Source organism: Anas platyrhynchos, chromosome 2 (genome assembly GCF_047663525.1).
Source record: "Anas platyrhynchos isolate ZD024472 breed Pekin duck chromosome 2, IASCAAS_PekinDuck_T2T, whole genome shotgun sequence".
Taxonomy (NCBI): Eukaryota; Metazoa; Chordata; class Aves; order Anseriformes; family Anatidae; genus Anas; species Anas platyrhynchos.
This window is the reverse complement of record NC_092588.1, coordinates 98764418-98789226: the sequence shown is the minus strand read 5'-3', so window position 1 is coordinate 98789226 and position 24809 is coordinate 98764418. Positions and strand designations below refer to the sequence as shown.

At 39.1% G+C, this 24809-nt stretch overlaps 1 protein-coding gene across 15 annotated transcripts in view; it reads right to left on the bottom strand.

The window, feature by feature from the left end:
• Window positions 1–4092: 4092 nt before the first annotated feature.
• PDE1C (phosphodiesterase 1C) overlaps window positions 4093–24809 on the bottom strand; it is a 393933-nt gene continuing 373216 nt past the window's right edge. For all 15 annotated transcript variants that reach the window (XM_072033271.1, XM_072033272.1, XM_072033273.1 and 12 more), the window contains 2 exons: window positions 12134–12205; window positions 4093–4421 (listed from right to left, as the gene is read on the bottom strand). In XM_072033271.1, the coding sequence (XP_071889372.1) occupies window positions 4252–4421; window positions 12134–12205 (242 nt within the window). In that variant the 3' untranslated portion in view covers window positions 4093–4251. The remainder of the gene's footprint in view (window positions 4422–12133; window positions 12206–24809) is intronic.

Here is a 24809-nt window from a genome sequence, read left to right as displayed (position 1 = left end):
CTCTGGAGATTTTTGAAACCAAACTGGACACAGCCCTGAGTAACCTGCTCCAGCTGGCTCTATTTGACCTAGCAGAACTCCAGTGATGCTGTCCAGCCTCAGTGATTCTGTGATTATAGCCCAAGATCAGCACCAAGGGACCTGCTCCTTGATACTTAGCAGGTCTCTGAGAGGTCAGGAGTAGTGTTTGGAATAAAGGGAGGAGTACATGCAAAAAGACAGTGAGGGATCAGCCTGAAGGTGTTGTGCTGGCCAGACACCTGAGGGGCAGAAGTCAACAACAGACAATAACAAGGAGAAAGGAGGTGGGGACACGCCCTGCCAAGAAACAGAAATTTGCCTTGTGAACTCAATTGTTTGTTTCATGACCTAAAGAATTGGGAACTCCTCCTCCCCTTCCTCCTCCCATCTCTGTTCATGATGCTGTGATTACCCTTGAGGATGTGAGAGCCAATCTCCTTTTACAATCCTTGTTTGTTTAGATATCGAAATATAAACATAAATAAAACATAAAGAATTAACATTCAAGGGTCTCTCCCTGCCTCTCTTGATGTAGATTTTAACTTTCAGGTATTTAATTCAGATTTTAATTATTTTCTAAAAAACAAACAAACAAAAAGTGAAAAAACAGAACACCAAACTTTCTTACCATAGCAAAGTGATTCAGTGATTAGACTCAGTTCATAAATGTACTAACCAAACCAACCAACCAAAGAAACAACTACATTTGCAAATATTGACAGTTGCAATGGATAATTCATAATGTTTCTAAATAGGTTCAGGGGTCAGATCATAAGACTTTTGGAAACTTTTCTATGCTGGTAACAAGTGGTTATCTTAGAAATCATTGGTAAAAAAAAAAAAAAAAAAGTGTGAGTGTGTTGTAAATGTCTGTTGTACTTCACTTCTGAACTTCGTACTTGGAAAAATTCTCTTCGGTGTACACTAGATGTCAGGGTTGGACTGAGAGGATGAGCACATCCTCCCCATACAGCTCTGCACATCAGACTGGATGCCAGTAGCACATCTAGTTTCCCTTAGGAACTATTTTTGTGACATGTCCAATATTTACAAGGAGCACTCTGCACAAACATCCTCACTCCCCCACTTTGAAATATTTGTTAGTCCTAAAGCCTGATGCTTTGGAAGAAGGAAGGGACATCGTGAGACATCATTCCCGTACAAATGACTATCTGCCAGCATTGTTCAACTTTCCCAGCCTCAGAAAAAGTGAAAAATAAAAACCCTTTAAACCACTTAGGTGAACAAATTGACTTTCTAGAGGGGACTCTAATACAGAGCAGCAGAGAACGGCATGGATTTGGTTGGAGAAGAGTGTAAGCAAAGAGAAAGCTGATTAAATCAGAACCAGATTAAATTTATAGCAGCCATATAAACTCCCTATGAAACATAATTTCATTTCTCTGTGCCCTGACTACCCAGTAGTAAAATCAAGATTGCAACTTTGTCTCATGGCAATTGAGAGAGTGTGAATCAGGAAAGCAATGACAAAAAACTCTCCCATGTAAGACACTCCGGGCACAAAAACAATAGCCCTAGTAAATGGCTGGTAATAAGAAAAGTTGGGGGGAGGGGGAAAGAGTTTCCGGCCTCTTTTTAACTCCTGCAAGAGGCACAGTGAGCCTGAACCAATTTATCCAGATAATAGTCAGGCAGGACTATTAGGTGAATTAAGTAAATTGTTAAACTGTTCTAAAGGGAAGGAAATGACACAGACAGAACATGTGTTTGGAAGAATAGTATAATTTTGAGTTTCCATACAGCCTGTTTGTGTAAAACATTTCAGGGTGCTATACAAGCAAAAAAAAAAAAAATAATATATAGTTATCAGGGAATTCCTAGAGATAAATCACATTTCATAAACACATGGCTTTAAAGTGCATTCCTCTTCACATTCAGTCTAGGCAGTAATCCAACCCAGCTGCTGTAGTCACAGGTTCTGATGGTGCTTAAGGTCAACACCACAAACATCAAGCAAACAGCCAGACAAAAATAGCTGACACACGGTGATAATGGAGCACTCAGGCAGCTGTATGCTGCATTCACCATTTTGTAGAGATTTCTAGGAAAATACTGTAGAAAGGTGTCAGACCTCAGGGTGGGAGCATCTGGAATTACAGTGATCTTCTCTAACAGAGTGAGGGGCACCTGTAACATGATGCAAACATCCCAGCAATTTTCATGCCACTACTAGCTGTGATTTTACCGTAACTCTTACAAAGCAGTGTAACATACACTGGTGCATTTTTGATGATGGGCATGGTTACAAATCTGTGGTGTATAACAGAACATCATTTTCACAGTGAGTAAAGTTTTAGAAAATATGAAGAATAGGATTAGGATTAGCAGATACAAATAGAATGTAGAGAAACCAGTGTAGCTTTTATAGAAGTCCCACCTCACAAATCTTTGAGAGTTCCTTAGAGGAGACAATAATAATTTGTGGGTGTCCAGAAGACATTTTGACATATTTTTAGACACTTCCCTGCTAAAGAGGCTGTCAAAGGTACTGATCTGGAATGGATGAAAAGATCTTAACACATGAAATTACATAGATAAATAATGTGTTAACAATGAGGGGAAAAATGGGATTAAATGGTCAGCCTTCATAGTAAGTGAGGATTATCCTCTCTGCTATTCAACATGGCTATTTATCCTGAAGATCGTGGTTTGAAAAAGGTGTTGGTGGAAGAAAAAAACAAGCAGACACAGAAATGAAGGATGTAAGGTAAAAAGGAAAGACAAAAAAATAAGAAGAGGAAAAAGAAAAGGAAAAAGAAAAAGAAAAAGAAAAAGAAAAAGAAAAAAAAGAAAAAGAAAAAGAAAAAGAAAAAGAAAAAGAAAAAGAAAAAGAAAAAGAAAAAGAAAAAGAAAAAGAAAAAGAAAAAGAAAAAAAAAAGAACAAGAACAAGAAAAAGAAAAAAAAAAAAGAACAAGAAAAAGAACAAGAAAAAGAACAAGAAAAAGAAAAAGAAAAAGAAAAAGAAAAAGAAAAAGAAAAAGAAAGAGTAAGCTTACTTCTGTGTAATTGGCAAAAGCACCAGAGCTGCTAAATACAGAAAAATGCTAAAGGGAGTGGCAACCCTAACTGCTTATGTCCTCATGGGTTACATTTTAATTAAGAATTAGTATAGATAATTCTACAGAATATGCTATTCAGTACTCACAGAGGATCAAAAAGAAAAACAAAACTTAAAAAAAAAGAGAGAGAGAGAGAGAGTTTCAGAGAGGCATGAAAGATGAAACAGAAAGTGCCATTACTTTTTTTTTTTTTTTTTTTTTTTAAGGACATTCTTCTATTTCTTGTATACCTGCATCTTGAGTATTGTGTGCCAGTTCTAGGACCCTCCTTTCAAACAGGGATTTTAAAAATATATAGAGAAGAGCAGTAAGGAAGATAAAAAGTAATGTAAGTTTCCTTGTGAGCAGAGTATGAACAGGATAGACTTCATCAGCTGGAAAGGGAGACCTGGGGTGGTATATAAATCACCATGAGCCTGGTGAAAGAGGAAGGGGAGTTATCTGCTACTGTTTCTTACACTGCAAAATCTAGGGACATCAGAAAATTCTTCACAGAGTGCATTTTCTGCTGTGAAACTCAGGTCCATGTGTCACTGTGTACTGAAAGAGCACATGGGATCAAACTCAGATATATTAATGCCACAGAACACAATGTTATTAAACATTTAGCAGAGTTCACAAGGCACAATTTTAATGTTCTGCTATGTCTTCTTTTCCCTAATGAGTGAAACAAGAGGACTCTTTGTATTCCAGCCTCCTTCTTTCATTCTCCTGAATACCTATCACACTACAAGAGGAGGACATTTAGTCTCAGTACAGGTTGGCAAGGAAAATCTTTCCTATGCTTTCTGAAATAGGAGTTATAGTCTTACCTATGGTAGGCAGAAGGTCACATTGGGAACACCATAGGGAACCCAAGAATCTACAAAAGCATTGGCTTCCTTAATTTGACAGGAGACAGTGGTATACAATTACACTTTAGGGTAACAGACTAATATTTTAGTACTAAGTGAATGTATGCTACAATAATAAAGAAGGCTATTGAGAACATTAAAAAAAATGCTCATTATATTTTTTAAATCATACACGTGCTTTTATCTAGAATTATAGCTGCTGTACAATGCAGTATGGCCTGTGCAATGATGACACAATGTCCTTCACCAGCCTGAGAGGCATGTAATTCCAGAAGATGCTTCTTCATCTCTTCTGCTATTTCCTATTCCAGTTCTGGGAAATATTTTGGATTTTTTTCATCCTTCCCCTTTGGTCAAGGAGCTTATACCTCACCGAATGTTCCTCCGATTTCTTGTGGAAGGCTGGGAAATTGGATCCTGAGCTGTGAGTGGGCCTCTTGAGGTGACGCAGCTGTGGTTTGATGGCTGGCAGTGACAAAGCAAGAACAACAATGGTTAAATAGTTACCATGCTTAGCATTCACTCACTGGTGGACTAGAAATTAATTCCTTCAAAGCTGCATCCATCCCCTCAGTACATCCTGTCTGTGTAAAGGAGGATTTCTCAGCCAGTGAACCAGGACTCTTTTGGGTTAGATAGATAGAGGGGCTAGAAAATTGGTTAGAAGAAAGTTCAGGAATAAGATATAATAAAATGTGAAAATATGTATTATAAATATGGATGTAAAACTCTAGGATGAAAAATAGAAATCTGGGCAATTAAACACTTCAGAACACCTGATCTTGAAATCATGTCCTTACTCAGACATCCTAGAAACCCAAAGCAGCCCAGGTGAATCCCAAGGAATGTCCTCGAGGTTAAGAAACAACAGTTTAGACAGAAGATCAAAGTACCAAAAAGTCTGAATGAAGAAGCAACTTCTATATTTACCTATCCACAAGTACACAGCTAAACACCTCACTGTTTTCAAACTATCAGCAAACTATCAAGCAAAATCATTTTAAGACAATAAATCTGGACTGATATCATGTTTCCCAGAATTCAGAAACAGGTGGAACTGAGAGGTTTTGTATGATTTTCCAGTAAACTACAGGGCATTGTGAACGTCACACATGGACCTGTATCAATCTGACCATTCTCAGCTTTTTGACTGTGTTTATTTGAATCTATATCTTGCTTTCCAACATCTTTACACAGGCAAAATAAAAACAAATGATATATGACTATGACCAAAATGTGTTTGTCTTATGCTTAGTCATTAGTTGCAAAATAATGAAGTAATAACATGATAATTAGTATGATAAGCACTTTAAAGAAAAGTCATTGCTCTCAGCATGTATCCTAAGAAGAGAAAAAGATTCCCCTGTGTGAACTAACATCAAATGCTAGCACACAGTCACAGTCTCATCTTGTTAAACTCTTTGAGTGATTAATCATACTCTAAAATGTCTTGGAAAATAAAAAACTTCATAAACCTTAGAAAAACACATCCAGATTTCTGCATAGTCTTATTCTTTTCTGTTCTCAACTAAACTAGACTGACATTCATTAAAAGCTTCAAAATATCCATTAGGTGAGTTACTGTTCTTTGAGGCACATCCATTTTCCAGATTCATTCCATTTTCTGTACTCAGCATGGATTCAGCCAAACTGTTATTGGATTTTCCATTGCTCAGCATGGGAGAATGTTGATTTTTAACTGGAATTTCACTGGAGTTGTTGCCAAAAGAGATGACTTAGCTAATAAGTACAAGTGGTTTAACCAGGATACTGACAGTGCCATTTATCATCCTTGTACAAAAGCTGATAAAGGGAATCCATAATATTTAATTTCTTTGGGCTTTATTGACCTGAGGTAGATGGTGCTGAGGAGAAGATTCTCTTAAGACTCCAGAGATCTGTTCCCAGATTTCTCACTGACTTCTCATCTGACCCAGACTGTACCATTTCTCCTAGTAAAATGGGAATAAAAATGAGAAATACTTACCTTATTCTGCTTGCAACACTACAATGAAGGACTGCCATCCTTGTACCACCCTATGCCCTTCCTGAGGGACACACATACTTTTAAATGACGACTATATTTTCAAGGAGGTCTGCTAAGCAGAAGGGAGCATAATGCTCACTATTGCTTCTAAGTTTTTGTTGAAACATTATATGTTGGGTATGATTCACCTTAGGTTTAACTACAAATTCAGAGTCAAAGTGAGGCAGAATTTGAAGATACTTGCAAACACATTTACAGCAGACCAGCTAACAGGTTTCAGAGAAAAATTTACCTTGTACAAATGTTTATGTGAAGGGACAAAAATGTCCATTTCACCATCCCTTTTTTCCCTGTATGTAACACAAAAGCAACCTACTACAATCCATGCAGCTCTAGATAGATTAATAGCTTGAGGCACTACACCAGAAGCTATACTTTTGTACAAACAGTGATGGAAGCTCCCATAAGCAGCCATAGCTAATGTGTGAGAGACTCATTTGGAAGTGGTGGCACATATACAGAAGGGCAGGTGAATAAATTTGCCACAGTCTAAGCCATGAATCAAAAAAACACAGGGGTACCAAATACTGCCCCAAGTTCTGCATTTCAAATTGACACTAAAATATGCAACGCACTCCCTGGGTGAGGTCAACTGGCATCAAAACCCACTTTGAGGGGGAGTCCTTGAATTAACAGTGTAGACAATGACAAGAGTTTCAGTTTCATGGAGAAGATGAACATAAGAAAATAGCTTACTGAGGAGTCTGCCCTCTGTTGACTGAGCATGACGGGCATTTCACATCTCAGCTTGAATTTAAGTCCTGCACTGTAGTCTGCAGGAATTATTATATACTATACTCAAAATTTTAGCTGGAAGTTTCTTGGTTCCACTCAGTCTCCTGGAAATTCAATTTCTGTTTCAGATTGTACTGATCTGCAGTAGTTTTGGCCTTGTTGCAGTGGGAAGGAAATTATTATTGATGTAACTGACAAAATAAGGTATCATCACCTTGAGTATTTCTATCAAAAGTTGTTATAGCACCAAACACTCTTGTTATTACACAGTAATTCCACTCTGATCAGAAAACAAAACAAGACTAGGCAAAACGCTGATATCCTTTTCTTTTCCTTTTCAAGCAGTTTACATCAGATACAAACATTTCTATTCATTCAAAAAGCACATCCCTTCAAAAAAAAAAAAAAAAAAGACATTGAAATGTCATTTTCTTTAATGTCTTCATTACATTCACTGAGTGAATAGCACAATTTTTACTCAGAACACCTGCTGGGGAACAATTTGATTCTGATAAAAAATCAGAACACAGTCAGCTGAACAGCCACAGTTCCAAAAGGGGTTTGAGTGCTCTGTGCTGATACTTAATACCAGAGGGAGAGGAAAAGCTGAGGGGAACGAAAGCAGGAAACCGGAAGGGAGAAAACCCATACAGGCTACTCAGCTTTCACATCTTTCCCCAGGCTGGTGGCAGATCCCTACTGCCACCTCTACAGGAGCACGCAACCATGGCTCACCACCTTTGCAAGGAAGGAGGTCCAGCAGTGACACGTGCATGATTCACTTGACAGCACAGGTACTGGAGGAGGCTCTGCAAAGCAATACCAGTGAGTCTGGATGAGGATGAGGAATGAGGCATTGCTGTCTCTCATAGCTGTACTCATCTTATGAGGGGACACTGTGGCTTCGCAGAGGCTCTGGGGTGGAAAGCGTCTGGAACACAGCTTGGTCCAGACAGTGGTCTTTTTACTCTTCTCCAGACAGGCAAGCACTAACAGCCTGTGGCATAACATGGACAAGGCAGTAACACGTTCCCTTGCCAAATCATCTGCAGTTAGTGGCCTCCGAGGACATCCTGAATTCAGACCTTCTGCCATTTCAACCTCACCTCTCATCCCCCTGCAAGAACTATGGCAACTTTTGCCTTCAAACACTACGCAGGCAGGATAAAGAAAATCGTAGCAGAAGGGCTACAGGACACATGAAAGGCTGTTATAATTAGTAAAGGTGATAAAGGTGATTTACTTATTTAGTTAAATAATTCACCAGTGAAGTAAGGGAATTATTTCATCAGGCATTTTTACTATGAGATGACTCAGAAAGCTGGGGATACTTATGTTCCTAACTCAGTGTTCTGCTGCTATATCAAAAGAGTATGCTCAAGAGGGCTTATTCTTTTGGCTTCTTTCCCAACAAAGGAGGTTTTCTGCTGTAAGTAGAGGAGAGTCTCCAGGACAAAGAAGCAAGAGAACCACAACTGTATTTCATTAAAGACACACAAACACTCAAGAAATGTTCTAAACCTGGGGAGAATCAGTCTCCTAGGAGTGTTAAAAAAATCTGTCTGCTCATACAAAATTCATTGTTTTCTCCAATGAGACACCTCAAGTTAAGAGTCTGAAGACAGCTACTTCTTGGGGAGTCACCATGGCAATAGCTGAGGGTTTAGTAGCTAAGGATGAGATTCTTCTGTCCAGGTATGCTTTTTAATCTACTGACTGAATGCATATTATACTTTTCTCCAAGTCCAGCCATCTCATACATTAACACCTAGCCTTATGTGACAACCTGAACACTGTAAGTTCCTGCTCCATAATATTGCACGAGATCCAACTTTCAGGAATATGAAGATGTGACATAGCTTGTAGAAAACTGTGTTGGTGGCTATCATCTGCTATATTAGTTTTCTCTGTACTCAGAAGAGAAACGTCGGGAAGGAACCCTACCAGTTTTCTTCTTTTACACTCATCTATTAACAGAAATTGCACAAGAAGCAGAACAAATAAAATTGTTTTCCCAGGCTTCTATACCTACCAGACAGTAACACTTCTCAGGTCCCTATTACTGCAGAAAAAAAAAAAATGTGACCGCTAAAACTGTTACTATGAAAATGTGACTTTTAAAATTGGAACTTCTTTCTCTCCTCCATGCTGAAATAAAATGCCGCAATGACAATGTCAGACTTTTCTTCTCTTTAAAAGGTTTCAGTGAATAAAACCAGCCTTTAACAGGGTCTTTAACTCACATATTCATGCTCTGAAGTTTCTGTAATGCATCAATTTTCTGCAGCTCTGTAGCCAAATGAATGCATCAAAGATTCAAATTAAATAAAGAATTCCTACTTCGCAGCTTTCCCACTTGTCCTGTTATCAAAGATACATACATCTATATCTATATACGTATGTATATAGATATATAAAGCATACGTATATATAAAAATTGGCAGTTCTAGAGAGGGTGTGAAATATGTAGAAAAAAGGGAGAAAAAGTTGACCTTCAAATACCTAATCTCTAGTCAGGGTACACTGCAAAAGAGTACAGCCTGCAGGCCTGAGAGACTTCTGGTAAGACAGGAACAGATGGCAGCCAGGGCTTTCTCTGGTTTCACGAGTAGTCAAGCCCTGTGGGAGCGCTGCCAGGGCTCCCTCCTATACACAGCTGCTTAGGCTCATAAACCTTCCCCAGCTTTGTGACCTCTTGGAGGTTTCTTCCTCCTGCTCACTTCAAATCAGCAAGGCATAGATTAAAAGGTTAGTGATCATCAGGAGTGAGTGACTGGCTGGCAGAGGTAATGGGCTCACGTGCATATGTTGCCTGCTCTTGTCAGCTTCGCTTCTTCAGAAGTGACTAAACCCAACAAAATAAAGCTCACATTCTTTCTCATGTCACTGCATGAGATTCACAGAAAGAACAGTAACATTTTCTCAAATTGAAAATTTTGTGTGTATTTACAGCAGACTGTTTCTTAACTACACATTAATTAGTGGCTGCCTCCAGCAAAAGCAACCCGCCTGAAATGTGATCATATAGGGCATAAACAAACCAGCACCATAATGGCTGTAAACAAAATGCATCACTGGGCTACATAAATAGAAAATATGGCACTATTATCTACTCCCAACCCGTATTTTAAGTAGCTGCATAGGAAGGGCTGATTTGCATACTGTACTAGAGTAAACAGTTTGCGGTGTAAGCCACAGTAACAGGGCACACGTAGGAAGACATCAGCGTTCAACAGCCAAATGGAGAAAACCCACTGGGTCCCTGATCAATGCCAAAACATACAATGAGGTGGGAAATCTTTAACAAAGAGAGAGTCAAAACACAGCTCGTCATTTCCACAAGTGCCAGCCAGGAGGCACCTTTACATAATTCAATGCGAGGTTGTCACAGTGAATGTTGCTACTGGAAGTAAGGCAGAACTGGCAACAAATCCACAAAGTGTCCTTTAGCAAAAAAAGAGATGTTGCTGGGTTAATTGCTCCCCTCTCTTACAGGATTCCCCTACTGCTGGTTTTCTGTTGGCCAGTTAACAGATCCCTAGATCTGATAGTTTTAAAGGGGAGTAAACAATATCCTTAAATAACAGATGAGTAAACTGGGGCACACAAGAACCATTTAAGCAAGGTCAGCGAGCAAGTCAGTAATAAACAAGGGACTATACCTGGTAGCTTATGGCAAAACCCTCTCTTCTGCATTATATTTGCTACCTTCCTATTACAATGGTGGTCTGGAGGGTGAGAACAAACGTTACACATAACATGGAATGCAGGATTTGTTGTTTGCAGGTAGTCATTAATGAGTTGATTGATTAAAAGTGGTAATGACACTGGCAAAAATGGATGAAAAATAATACGTAAACATTGCTCATTAAAATTGAACACAGACCAATGCAAATATGTCAAAATGTATAAAAAGGGAACTTGTTTTGAAATTAGATCTGTCTACATTGCCTGCAAGTTATGGCTGGAGTGTGACAAGAATGTTTATTCTACAATTTTTCCTTTAAAAAAAAAAAAAATAAATAAAGGTATTTTTTCTTCCAAAAAATATGTATAGGTATCTAAAGAACAAGACCTCTAAATGCCATCTGCAAGTAAATTCTGGGTGAAAACATTCAAAGTAGTAGCCTCCCTGTGACTATAGATACAAGAATTTAACCAGTGCTGGGACCCTATGAGATACATGCACCTAATGTTGATGGTCACTGCCAATGATGAGATACTACAGAGGTTAAGAGGACACATTTATGGTACGTACTGACTGTACTTTCTATCTAAAACTGTCTCAGGTTTGTTAAGTAGAGTCTTCATGTGAGCATGCTGACCAGTGGTTTGAATTTTACTTTCAATGATTGTCTTCTTTTTTGTTTTCACACAAGGGAATGTTCCACAGAGCAGTGTTTTACTAAGGAAAAACAATATTTTGAACTCTCTCACATTCCTGCCTGCTTTTCTCTTTACTGGTACCCACGTGGTGGCTGCAGCTGTGCCGATGGAAACAATCTGCCAAGGTGGCGGTCGCAAAAGAGTATCATGCCATGAACAGCTTGGAGAACTGACACTGCACAGAAACATGCTATGGCATGTGGGCCTCTATATATAGAGCCACACCACACCTCATCTGCTGGCACAGCAGTCGCTGATGAAAATATCTGCAGCAAAACTTTTTGCAGTACTTTGCTTGAGATTTTTATTTCTTTCTTGGTGATTTCTTGTTGTTTTCCTATACATATACCTTTTCTTCCAATGACTGTGAATAATGCATACATGAATGCCTTTCTGTATGCCCATGACAAGATAATATCTTGACAATTTTTTCAAACTAAACCACTATCTTCTATAACTACTCCATGTTCCCCTCCTTTTCTTCTGACAGTTGTGTGGGACAAAGAGGAAGGGAATAAGAAAATGTCTATCATGGTGAAATAGAGACAGAACCATAGAATCACAGAATATCCGAGATGGAAGGGACCCACAAGTATCATAGAGTCCAACTCCTGGGTCCCCAAAGGACCACCCAAAACCAACCAACCAACCAAATAAAAACAGGAAGATCTGGGGGATAGGAAGGGCACACACAAAAAAAGCTACACTTGGCTCCAGAAAACAGCTTCATTTTTCTTGTCAGCACCCATGTCATTGTGAAAAAGGCCCAAATTACATGTAGTTTCCTGATTGAATTAAGACAGTTTGTGGACAGTTTTGCGAGCCACAAAATAAAAGATATTTGTTTAAAGAAATGAAAGGCAGTGAAGCTTAAAAACAACAGTTCATTTGTTCAATCCCAGTGAATGGACTTAACTTTTTAATGCGATACATGAAAGTATTCCTTCTCCCACATATCATGTACTGCAATGCCTTTGTCCAAAGCAAATTATTATTATTGCCAACTGACCTGGCAATGTAAGACGGTTTGCTGAGGAACCTGAGCCTGGTGAACCTGAGCCTGGTGAAAGTTGCATTGCACCTTTAAAGAGAAAGAGTAGTTTCAGCAGAGATAGATGAACAGTAGTCCCACTAGCCACACAAATGCTTTTTGTAGTGCTGGCACTACCATGAGGTGTTTGTTGTCTTCTTTCTGCTACTTCTTTTCAGTGATTTTAAGCCAGGCTACTTTACTTGTGAGACAGGGCAAATAGGCTCACTTTTGGAGACCTTTCAATATAGAGTCAATATCAAACATACCTTTATTCTTTTTATCGATTACTGAGATTGGGTGGAGATACCTGAGTTATTGATACTGGAAGTTTCACATTCTTAAGCAATAGTGGGTTTCCAAGGCTTTGGAGCCATGAACCATCACCACCTCTCAGACACCTTTCTCTTCAGCTATCTCCATGTCCTCACAGAACTGGCAATGGTCAATTTTATTGCCCAAGGTGGTTCTTAAGACAGTTACACAGCACTTACCTTGCTTCTGTATCACTTCAGTAGGTAGCTGGCATCGCTTTGGGAACCACTGGTTGGTAGTGACTCCAGAAATTTCTGTCTCTGGCTATACACTCCAGAGAAAGGACTCCAATACTGTATTTGCAAGCGGAGTTGAGTCACTTAAGATGCCTTTTCCAAACCATCTTTTCTTCCCTCATGCTTATGTGAGAGGCTGGATTTTTTTATTTGAAGACCATGGTTGACTACATCAATACCTTCAATATCTATCAGAAATTGTATTCATCTCTACTTGAAGAACTGGGGGTAAATTAAGAATCAAACCAAGCCAGTAAAGGCATAATATAAGCAGGTACAGTGGTGAGCACATTCTTCAGGAAATTAATACCAATGAACCTTTCAGAGAGGAAAGGAATAATTAAAGCTGGAGTTTCAGGTAAAGGGGAATGCATGAAGCCTTTCAGGCTTGTACTAAATGTCTGTGAATGTCACAACTTTCTTGGAGAGAATGGCTTAGTTTCTGCCACTGTTTATCATGATTATTTCTTTTTTTTTATGGAAAAGATCAAATAGAAAAACAGCAGTGATATGGGAAAATTCTATTCATTATTAGTTCACAGGTGCTTCCAAGTCTGTCTGTGTCATAAGCCAAGTCTACCTGTGCCATAAGACACTTTGTAAAAGACAGCATGCATAGACATAGTTGAAATGCTGTGAAAGGAAGTTTGTAAATAATACCAGAACATGGGACACCAGCCCTCTGGGATAGATACACGTGTTCCAAGTGGCACAGAAAATTAAAAATCACAGTCGGCATGAATGAGGTGTGTTGTTGATTGAGATGCTTTTATGTTATGACTTCAATCTTCTCACGAGAGACCTGGAGACCTGAAATATCTTTGCGTTCGAACATAAGCAGAGTCAATGTAATGCTGTAACAGGCTCTACCGATCTACATGCAAAATTGACATCTTCACTTGTGATTAATTTCATGAGGCAGTTATATGAATCATTGAATAATGTGCTTTTCCCTCCATTTAAATGATAAAACACAAACACAACCAAAGATGTCAACAGTGTTTGCTGCCAATTTATAAATGCACTTTGAATTTGAAAGAAAAATCTCCCATCTTTAAAAGCTGGATTTTGGGAAAGTAAGAAAGCCAAAATGAGAACATAACCTTTTTTGAGGATGAGCATCTGAGATGTTATTTGGTCTCAGAATATAAGGTAACATTTAGTTTTGAAACCAGTGAAAAGCTGGTGGGAATGAGTACATGCTCCCACGGCATCTCTGATTTCAGGAACATGCCGTATATTGATATGCAGACACTGGCAGTGCAAGAAGGAAGACTAAAATCAAGGTTTATGACAGACAGAGGACATTGCCACCTGGAGAAAGGGGGAGCAGTGAGGATGACACATGTAATCTTCAAACATGTACAGGTTTGAGAATGTGTTTAGAAATGAGGTAATGCCATTAACTCCTCCTCACAGAGAGTTGTGGTGAACAATGGATGAAGTCCAAGCAATGTTCCCACTATCCTTAGAAAAAAAAGTTAATTATTACTATTACTCTACGGGGAGCTGGATGCTGGAAAGCAAATGGCAAGTGTCATGCCTGGACCATATGTAGAAAGCACCAGAACAAAATGAACCCTTCTGCAACTTTAATTCAAATGGAGTGGAGACCTCATTGTTTTTATTTGGTAACAGGATGAACATATATGGACTCAGTTACAGAAAAATTGGAATGTTGAAAAATGCTTTATACATTTAAGAGACCACAAGCCTCCTCTTTCAAATAAGGAACTAACAATAAATATATATTGTTTAAAATTATTCTCAGAACATTTGAGAATACTTGCATTACATGACATGATTCATTTCAGTTTTGCATTTTTTTTCCCTTGTGAATCTTATCAAACCAAATAGGTTTTTTCATTACCCAACCCTCCCAGTCCCAGGAGAAAACTAGTATTGAGTTTTACTTTGGGCATGGAAGGTAATTACCTGTTTTCCATACCCTGGTGCAAAATAGCATAACAACCTGCCTCTTTCTTCCTTGAAAAATGTTAGAGAACAGGTGTCTATTTTTCATTGTAGTTCCATTGAAGAAAGGTATCTCCATTATCATTTCTGCTAATACAAACACACTCTAAAGTTTATGTTCAGCTTCATATATAGAATTCCCTGCAGCTGAGAAAAGGTTATTTTACTAGACCAAGATCCTTGAATTTGGTTAATTTCCACTTATCCCTCCTACCAATACGTTTGATTATTCTTAACTTTATTTAGGACCTGTCACTGAATTTCTAACCACAGAGCAGTGAAATCTACTGTCACAGATAAGCCATAATGGTCACTCTTCCTCCCTGCTGAAGGCAGCCAGTGTGCTGAGGATGCCTTTGATGAAAGTGCCTACTCATTCACATGGCTGCGAGAAGTAGCATCACAATAGCAAAGAGAGAGATATCATCTTTTTGTGGTGGAAGCAACTCCTACCACAGCAAAGGAAGACAGCACTACCTCGATGCAATGGCTTTACACAGAACCGCCCTGCTTTTAACGAGCTGTACAAGTCTTGGTTGTTTAGTTTTTGGCCCCAGATGCTGCAGTGGGGCTGGCAGTACTCTGCATGCAGCTTCCTTTGATTTCAGTGCAACTAAAAGAGTGATCAGGCCCTAGGTGTTATTTTGCTCTAAGCTGATGTTGCAAATGCAATGGCTTTTGTCTATCAGAGAAGAAGGGAGAGGAGAAAAGGGAAGGAAAATATTTCTGTTAGAATCTGGGCCTGTAGACAACCAGAAGGGCTGGTAAAACCCCAACCAGAACTCTTCAATAAAAATAGCAAATATTTTAAAAAATTGCATATAAAATTGTATAAAAATATCATCCAAGCAAGAAGAAAAGGAAAATGCTCATTCTGTCATTCTACAGCTAGGTTTTATCACTAGAAAACCCCAATGGCCGTAAGTAGTTTTGTTTAATAGATGCACTCCTACAACCACCAGCAGAGACAATGGGATACATATATTCCTCCTACCACTGGATAGCTTCTAAATCTGGGGTTATGACAAGTACACAGCAGTTGACACATATGCACTTGGAAGAAATCAAAAGAATACAAAATGCTAAGAGTATGCTGTGAGGCTTGTGAGTGCTATGAGTGCTGTGGTGTGCTTAAGTATTAGTGTAACTCTGCTAAAACTGAGCTCTGGACTGGGAAGCCGTGATTCAAGTCGTGAGCCAGCTGATGTGAAGTGGCTCTGTTTCTTTCTACTCTGTGATCAAGTCACCAGAACAGAGAGAGCTGGTGCCTTGAAGCCAGACATAGCTGGCTGATAACGTGTCACAGTCCTGCCTGGGCACAGGTGAGAACTGTCCGTGCTTGTTCATGGTGAAAAAGGGACATTGAAACAAAGAGAGGGCAGGCTCAACAAATGGAAGTGCCTGACCCATGTTTCTTTTTAATAGAAAATGGTGGCATCAGCAGCAGTCATCAGCTATGCTCTTACTTTGAGCACAGTAATCAGATCTGTGATCAGTAATCCAAAATCGGGTTGGCCAGGATTACAAAACCTCTGTGCCCATGGAAGTAGGGAGACCACCATGTTAGGACACACATCTGTCACTAAACTGAGATAGGAGTAGACCTGCTCATGCTGCAGGTGGCACAAGTGGGATAGAGCTCTGCACCCACTTCAGAGGGAGCAGAATATGCACCTTAAAATGTGAAAGCATTCTTCCCTCCCTTCTGCCTGGCCAGATCCACGCAGCAATTTGCACAGAGGCTGTGTCATCAGGGCTTGCTCTCATCCTCAGTGAGGGCATTCCTGTTTTTGAGTGCTGATGCTCAGACATCACTTCTGAGATAGATCAGCACTGGTCCAGCACATGCAAAAGCAATGGTTCTGTGGTTTTTAATTATTGTGTGAGGTGATGGATTAAAAGAGAGTAAAAGAGAAGCACTTGATTATGCTGTCATTTGCTGAGCATAAATGGCTAACATATGGTATAGATCATCAGGATGAGTTTCAATATTGTAGAATAAACTGGGAGGAGAAAGGAGCCAATAAGAAATGTTTAAGACTATCTCCTGAATTCATAGAGATGGGCTTGTTAATTCTAGTTGAGGCTACAAAAGTGTTGTCAGTTTCCATCATTTCCAATTTGAATGGATTACTATGCTTTTTAATTAAATAACAGACCCATTGCAGAATTTGCAAGGACTAACAATGAAAGTGCTTCTTGTTGCCTTCAGCTAGGCAAGCTCATGAAACTTCTGATAATAAAGCAGCTTTGCACAGCACTACAACCAACGTTGTCTGAAATATTTTTTTCTTCCAGACTTAGCTTGTAAGACTTTGTATGTACATAAGCAAACATTTGCATATTCAAGTGGTAGTTTGTAAAAATGCCACCACATACCATTTTTCTCTGTCATAATCAACCACATTTTGGAAAGGTTCTCTCCAATCACAAAAATTCTGTTTGAAAAAAGCAACTTTGAGACAAATGGAATTTGCCTCTTTCATTCACCCATCAGGAACCAGGCTCTCAAAGTCCAGATTCATTCTGCTGCTAAACCTCCTACTGCACTAATATGTAGTGTATACATATACCCGCCAAAGCTATACAGAAGATTGCACTTTTAGACAAGCATCAGGCTGCTTAGATTGACTACGCTGAAACACATTAAATCTACAATAGAAAATATATACATATATTTTTTTTTCATCTGCCATTTATTTTGACACCAGGAAAAAAATAAAAATAAAAATAAGTTGGCATCTGGCATCTATCTTGCTTCTCTAAAATGGGAAAAAAATGGTGATATCCATCATCTTTTTATAAGGAAACACAAAAATCTGACCATAGTTTGTAAGGAAAGCTAGTTAACGGATTTTGAGAGAGTGTGTCATAGGCAAACAAATCCCTTCTTCCACAAAGGTGAACAATTCTTGCATGTTTGTCATGCAAACCAACAGTTCAAATCACTGATTGAATGCAGAACAGACAACTGCTACCCTTTGAGCTACATAAATAATGAACAGTATAATAGATTTTTTTTTTTTTTTTAAAGGAATAACACTTTTTTGTTTGTTTATTTAATTATAGTGTGTCCAGGAGTTCAAGCACTACTACATCACCATGAATCAAATACGTGCTAATTCCCCAAACACCAGTGCCAGTTAAAGAAGGAAACACCGACAAGGCTACCTGCAATGGTATCCTGCTTGTCTTAATGGGGAGAAGTGTCTGGATTCACCCTCTAATATTACACAACAGTTTTGGGGATATAAAAGATGCCTGGTACCCTTCCAGCAGGGAAGAATTTTCCAAGAGCACCAACCACCCCCACACAGAGGTGGAAGCATGCCATCTTTATCACACAGCTTCCCAGCTCGTTAGATGCACTCTGACACCAGGATGCTTGGTGCCTACCAGTAGGACCTCCCAAATAATTTTGTAGGTTTTCAGCCTGGGGCCAGCAGTACAGGTCCTATATTTGCAACATTTCTGTGTTATTCATTAATTGTATAGTCTAACTGAGGCATCTAAAAGGAAGGCATCGAAAAACATAATTTCTATTCTTCCAGGCAAAAATTAGGTAAGGATGCAACAACAGAAATCCTTTCTCACTCTTTATAAACATAGCCCATGACATTAGCAGATAAAGACCTAATTGTTTTCCTCTCTCTCTTTTTTTTCCTTCTTTTTTTCTTTCATGGAATAAAATAAGAGAAAGCAGTTCTGTATTTTTTCTTTTCACTTTTATTATTTTTTACACAATTGCACAGTGGCTGATCTCTAGTTTAACTGGGAGGTGTCTAAACATACCATTCCTTGGCTCCCAATGCACGAGCACAATGCTGCAGAGTGTTCCAGGGAGGCAGGGGGGGTCTGGGTATGGTAATGTAGGTGTGATCTGGGATGGGACTCCATGAGATACTTTCATCTGGCCTAGTGTCTTTGTAGGATCTCAGTTCCTAGATTTCACTTTCACTTTGTATATTTCCAAGCTAATAGAAGAGACTTCATGGGGATTTTTTAAGTGACAATTAAAAAAAAAAAAAAAAAAAATCTAAAAAATGCTAATAATTGCTGTACCAAATTCGGAAGAATTTAAAAGAGCAGGAAAATGTTAAAGCTAGCTGTGACTGGCTAACTGTATATTGCAAAACATTTTACTGCACACCTGTGTGCTGAGATCAGTAACTTCTCTCTCTGACTATAGCATCTTTTCTAGATTGGCATCCAATTCTGATCTGCAGTCCCTGAGCAGCAGTACATCTGCCACTTCCCTTATTAGCTCCGTCCAGTGGCAAATAACCCTGGCAATCCAGGAAAAATATTTTCCAGCTTGACCTCATACCTTTGTGCCAATTCATAAGGAACAAGAACTGACCAGCTGTGAATTAAGCAGTCTTGCTTTGCTATCTGAAAGAAGTTAGTCCCAGAAAGAAACAAAACAGAAGCAGATGAAGAAAAATATTTAGATTTATTTTAAAAATTATTCTACTATGCACGACTAAGGCATCTTTAGTCACAGTATGTTAGGTAAAGCTAACTTAGAAAGTATTGACTAAATCATTCTGCACCTCTGACCAAACTCTCGGTCACAATATGTTCTCCCTGACTTCAGGGAGGAGTCTGATAAAGCTGGGACTGAGTCATTGCTGCAGTATTTCATTCTGCATTATTGATATTTCATCAGTGATGTCCCTTCACAGAGCCTGGTCCAGGCTGGAAGTCATAGTCTACCGAACTTAACCAGGGGATGAATGCTGATGGTGGGGGGAAAGAGGAGGTGGGACAGTGCTGTGTGGTGGCACAGCCCTCTCCCTGTCACACGGCACGGAGCGTGCTCAGTGCTGACTGGGGTGCTCGGTACCACCTAATAGCACCCCTTCTTTTTTCACAAAATCTACCCTGGAAGGCATACAGGGCTACCACTGAAGCAGGAGCTCAATACTGGAAACACTATGTGCCTTTATATTTATTTTATTCAAATGAGCTGGTAGAGTGATGCCAATGGTGAGATCTAAGAACTGTTAGAGTTATTTTTGTCGATCTGCCTTCTGAAAACATGTGATTTAAGTGCAACCTTTTCACAGCATGAACCTAATCTAAGCCTCTGGCTTTGATCAAACTCTGGTGTCCAATAAAAGAACCCAAAATGTCTCTAGCCTCGATAATTAAAACCCCAAATACAAACACTCCTGAGTGAGAAGGTATTCATGTTTAGATGCAGACTTACGCTGAGCTGACTGCTGTGATTTTTGCTAGTGTTATGTGAAGCTTGTCCCTGTACATGCGCATTTTAAGCAGGAACAGAGGTTCAAGCTCTAATATAGGCTGGTGGTGAAGTCCTGTGCTTTTGAATATGAAAAGGAAACACCAAAGTGTGGCCTTCCTAAGCCAATGTTTTGCATGTTCTCCACATAGCAAAAAGCCATGACAGCAGTCTGATTCATTGCAGAATACATACATGACTAACACAGCAAGACCATATCCTGAGTGAAAAGAAGTTATGTATGTGATTGCATGTGTGTCTTGATTTCCACATGGACAGATAAAATTACTCACAATTAACTGGATCCTTACTAAGATTCCAATCCAGAAAAGCACTTACTTACATATATTACACATTTCTCATAAAAATATACCCTCCTGAATCAAGGCCTGAGTGAGTTTTTTAACATTTTTTCTCTAAAGTGGGCTAAAATGATGGCTCCTGTCCATATGTCTAACTTCACTGGGTGAGACAGTGATTCACTGACTCCAGCAGTGTATTTAGGACACATTTTCTCATTTTGTTTTTGTTTGTCCGTACTTCTACAGCCATGCTTTTCCTTCCTTTGTCCTGTCCATTCAGTCAGTGATGGAAGAAATATCATACTGAGATGAAAGTAAGAATTGATCTGTGTGATTCCCTACTGCCCTTCTTCTCTTAGATCTTCAGGCCAGACAAAGTGTGGTCACTGACAGCCAATGAACAAATGTGGGAAACAGCGCATTATCTGTAATCTCAAGTCAAAGCAGGCACATCAAGCAGTACATTAGTACATACTGTCAGAGCCTGACAACAAAATTTGCCCTAAGGGAATATCACTTTCATTGATTATTTCTTTCATTTTACTAACTGCAAAAACACAATAAAATCAAGGCTTGAGTGAGTCTGCCTGCTGTTTAGAAGCAACAATATTTTGCTTATCATTGTATCATCCATGAATAACATCAAATCTTAACAAATGGTAGATTGACTCTACAAATTAACCATTCTTACACGTAAAATCTTCTAAGACAAGGGTAAAACTGATGTCAAATTCTGTCTACCAGAAATTGGAAAAAAAAACTCTTGGGGGGAAAGAAAAAGAGTAAAAGGGAAGTTTTCATTTGTTTGAAATTCTTTTGCATCATCCTAATGTTGGTTTCACAAGCTGAGACATAGCAAAGGGCAGTACTATTTTTCAAAGATGACTCATCTATGAGCTCCACTTGTCCAGAAAATGGAACCATTTGCATCAGGAAATCACCAGATTTTTTTTTTCTTTTAAAGAAAAAAATCTCCCCAAAACAACAAAAAATGCACACATATATAAACAAACAAACAAAAATAAATCTGACCCCCCAAAACAAGGCCCCCACCCTAGAACCCGGAGTCATTAGCTGTGAAGTAGCCAGTGGGAGGAGTGTTTTGGAAGTTGTTTAACGCCTTCCTCAGAAACTGGTCTTTGCGGAAGGAGGAGGAGAACAGGAATGAAGAAGCTCAGCTAAAATGATGAAAGAAATTTGCAGTCTCTTTTTTTTTATATATATTTTTACTCTTCTGTATCTGGAAAAAAAAAGAAAAAGGAAAGTGTCAAATGCTGCCTTTCTTCCCTGTGTCCAAGGAGCAGATGATCTGGGAGAGAAAATGAAGGGTATCAGTTTAGACAGACTCATTCCCTCGAAGCACTGTAGTTTTGCTTAACTGTTGAAAGGCTGCAAGGTGAGTTGCATGAAATCTGTGCCTCTTATTGACTTGCATGGAAATATAATTTTGTCTTACACAAAGTGAAATCCCTTGCTCTATGGCTAATCCAGCAGAAATTAAACCTTTGACAATGTTGTGATTGTGTAACAGAAGTCATCCTGCTTAGATCAAGAGGTCCCAGTAAGTTTCTTTGCTTTAGAGCTCTCTGATTACCCTTGCTCACTAGCTATTTCAGTACTTTTTTGGTCATAAAAGCAACAACATTGTACATATGGTTTGGGGTGATAAAAAGAAAATGCTCCAAACACAAAAGCATACTATTTTTTAAAAAGCCCCTGTCTCCCAAGTAGTTTGCAATGAAAAGCAGAGCCTCCAGGATGGATGGGTGTTTTGAGACCTAAGGATATGCGTATTACATTCTGCTTGACTTGTCTGTAACAGAAGGCTAACTTAATACAGTAAGTGCAAAACTATACCTCTGATCCAATTATGATGCTGTGTAAATTTGGTTGCAATTTGCTAATCTCCAGCAACTATTTGCCCAGGGTAGCGAGTAATGTCGCCAATCTTTGTATAATATCTGTAGGTGTTGACTAGAAAATACCGAAACAATACACAATATCAAAATACATGTTGGTGGAGAGAAGGCATCTTCTCGTTGAGAGTATTCAGCCCAAATAAAGTCTAATAAGTTCTTGAGTATGACATCTAGGAGCAAATGACAGCAAAAGACACTATCAGAGCTACGCATTCACAACAGAAGAAAAAATATCCCTGTGAGGAGGAGCTTGTCAGTATTACTCCTAGCCATAGTGTAATAACTGGCTGTCTTCCTATACAAGGAACTTGCACAAGTCAGGTATCTAGGGACAAGTTATTTATGAAACCATCTCTCACAGCAAAGATATGATATAAAATATTTAGGACGCACTTAGGAGCTTATATTTGCCTTAGATAATTAAACTCCTTGATCTCTTCAGAAACGTAGAATGATTAAATGGAGCTAATAGAATTAACTCTTTTGGTAAATACAAACAAATCCCCTGGCCTCAGAATTAGGCTATATTTGACTAATGTTAACCTGAATAATGATAGGTTGATTTCTATAGTTATGCCACAAAGGAATCTTCACAATGAATAAATTGCCTTGAAGAAGAAATATGGGCAAGAAACCTTCCTCACACCCTTCTCGAGGAATCTTCTGGAAAAGCTTCCAATAGGAACACGAATATTTTATTCTATATTGGCCAAGCCAGTTTCTCTGAGTATGCCTGGCACTCTGCTTAGCTACTGTTACTCCAACAACATTTATGTCAGCAGAGTTTGAAAGTGCATTTGAAAGAATCTCTCAGGCAAGTTGTCTCAATCCAGGGACAGATGGAATTTACCTGCAAGGCTGTGCATGCCTCAGAAAATGGGATCATATAAAAATCTCTTTGTGTCCCTTTCAGAAAACCAGCTTCTCTTGTCTTCAAGAACATACTTTTGGCTTATTTATTTATTTAAGCAAAGGCAAAAAGAATCAACAAAACGAGTATCTAAGATTTTGCTGCTAGATTGCATCATCTCTGATGTATAGCAGTGGCTCGACTTGGTATCATTTTCTTCTACCATGTAGTTAGCAGGGGGTCTTCTTTCAGGATGGTCCTCTGTAAGTTGCTACAACAATATCTTGCTCACTGATGTGAGTCTAAAGACACTGTTGTGAAGAATAAAGCTTTTAGCATTTTGTCGGATTTATTTAGACTGAGTTGTCACACTGCCAGCACTACAGACAGTGTAATTTTCAGTGTTGTAGCAGCAGCCATAACAATAGTGCTACACTTTCTTGATGTATCCCTTCTAAAAAGTTCAGCCTGATTTACTGTCATTAACAGGATCATAATAATGCTGTGAGATGTATAATTAGATATATTTAAAAGAGAAGATACTGACCCAGAAGGAAAGGTATTTGGAACATGTCCAGTAAGTGGACTAAATGACAGCTTTGGTCATTATTTCTGAGTCTTTTAAAAGATTTGCTGAATCACAGCAGGAATCTGAAGCAGAGCTCAAAGTACCACCAAAGTCTCCCTTTCTTATGCTATCTGTACTTACAAGATGTTTAACTCCTCCTATCCCTTTTAATGAAACAGGGATAAATGTGATGTTTTCTTCTAGACTTTAGAAGTTCCCTGCAGAGAACTGAGTCATATATTGCCTTTTGCTTCTGTCAGCCACATCATCAGCTTCAATGAAAACATTCCAATACAGGATTTGCTTTAAATTGGTTTTCTACTTGGTGAAGCAAATGTTTTGGCTTGCTGGCCAAGTTTCCCTTTGGATACAATATAGGTTCCCTAAAACTACCTTAACTTTGGATGATTCAGCCTCTTTTTCATTTCAGCACAATAGATTGTGGTGTAAATGCCTGAAGTAACTAGGAAAATAAAACTAACATTCACACTTTTAAGGAAAAGGTACAGCATTGAAGAGGCTTTCAGGGTAGGGCATAACTGCATTATCTGAGCATTCCCTAGGCTCCCAACCTTAGATGCTATCGCGCTGGGGAAACTTGGTGTGCTAGTTCTAAGGAACACCACGGAGCGTAGAGTGGAGTGGAGACACCACGGCTAGGCTCTGTAATCAGGTGGGGCCTCGATTGTTCTTGTGCACAAAGCTGCACTTTTTGCCACCCTAAGCCAAAGACCTGTCATGTTTTGACAAATGCTGTACCCTAGTGTACTTTTTGCTCATTATAATATCATTATAATACCAAAACACACCTCCATCCCAAAAGCTACCCGCCTCCAAGGTGCGACCACCCCTCACTGAGCATGCGCTCTGAATTTCTCGGAGCCTATTACTTTAAACGGAGACGGGAAAACTTTACACCAATCATAACTAAGATATGCTTGACTAGAGCCACTCAAGCTCCACCTAAAAGATAGAAAATAATATAAATTGGCCCAAGAGAGAGGGGATGTTAGGGAAGATACCATCGTCAGGGGAGATACCATCCCGAGGACATACAACATCCTTAGGACCTCCTGACTCCTGGGATCAGTCGACGGGCTGAGCCTCTCTTCCCCCCCCATTGGGACGCCTTTGGGTGAGATCTGAATATTTGCTTGTAAATCTCTATAGAGTCTTTGATCCTTTTAACGCGTTTATTTCTAGGCTGCGCACCTGTAACACCTGTAACATCTGTAACACCTAC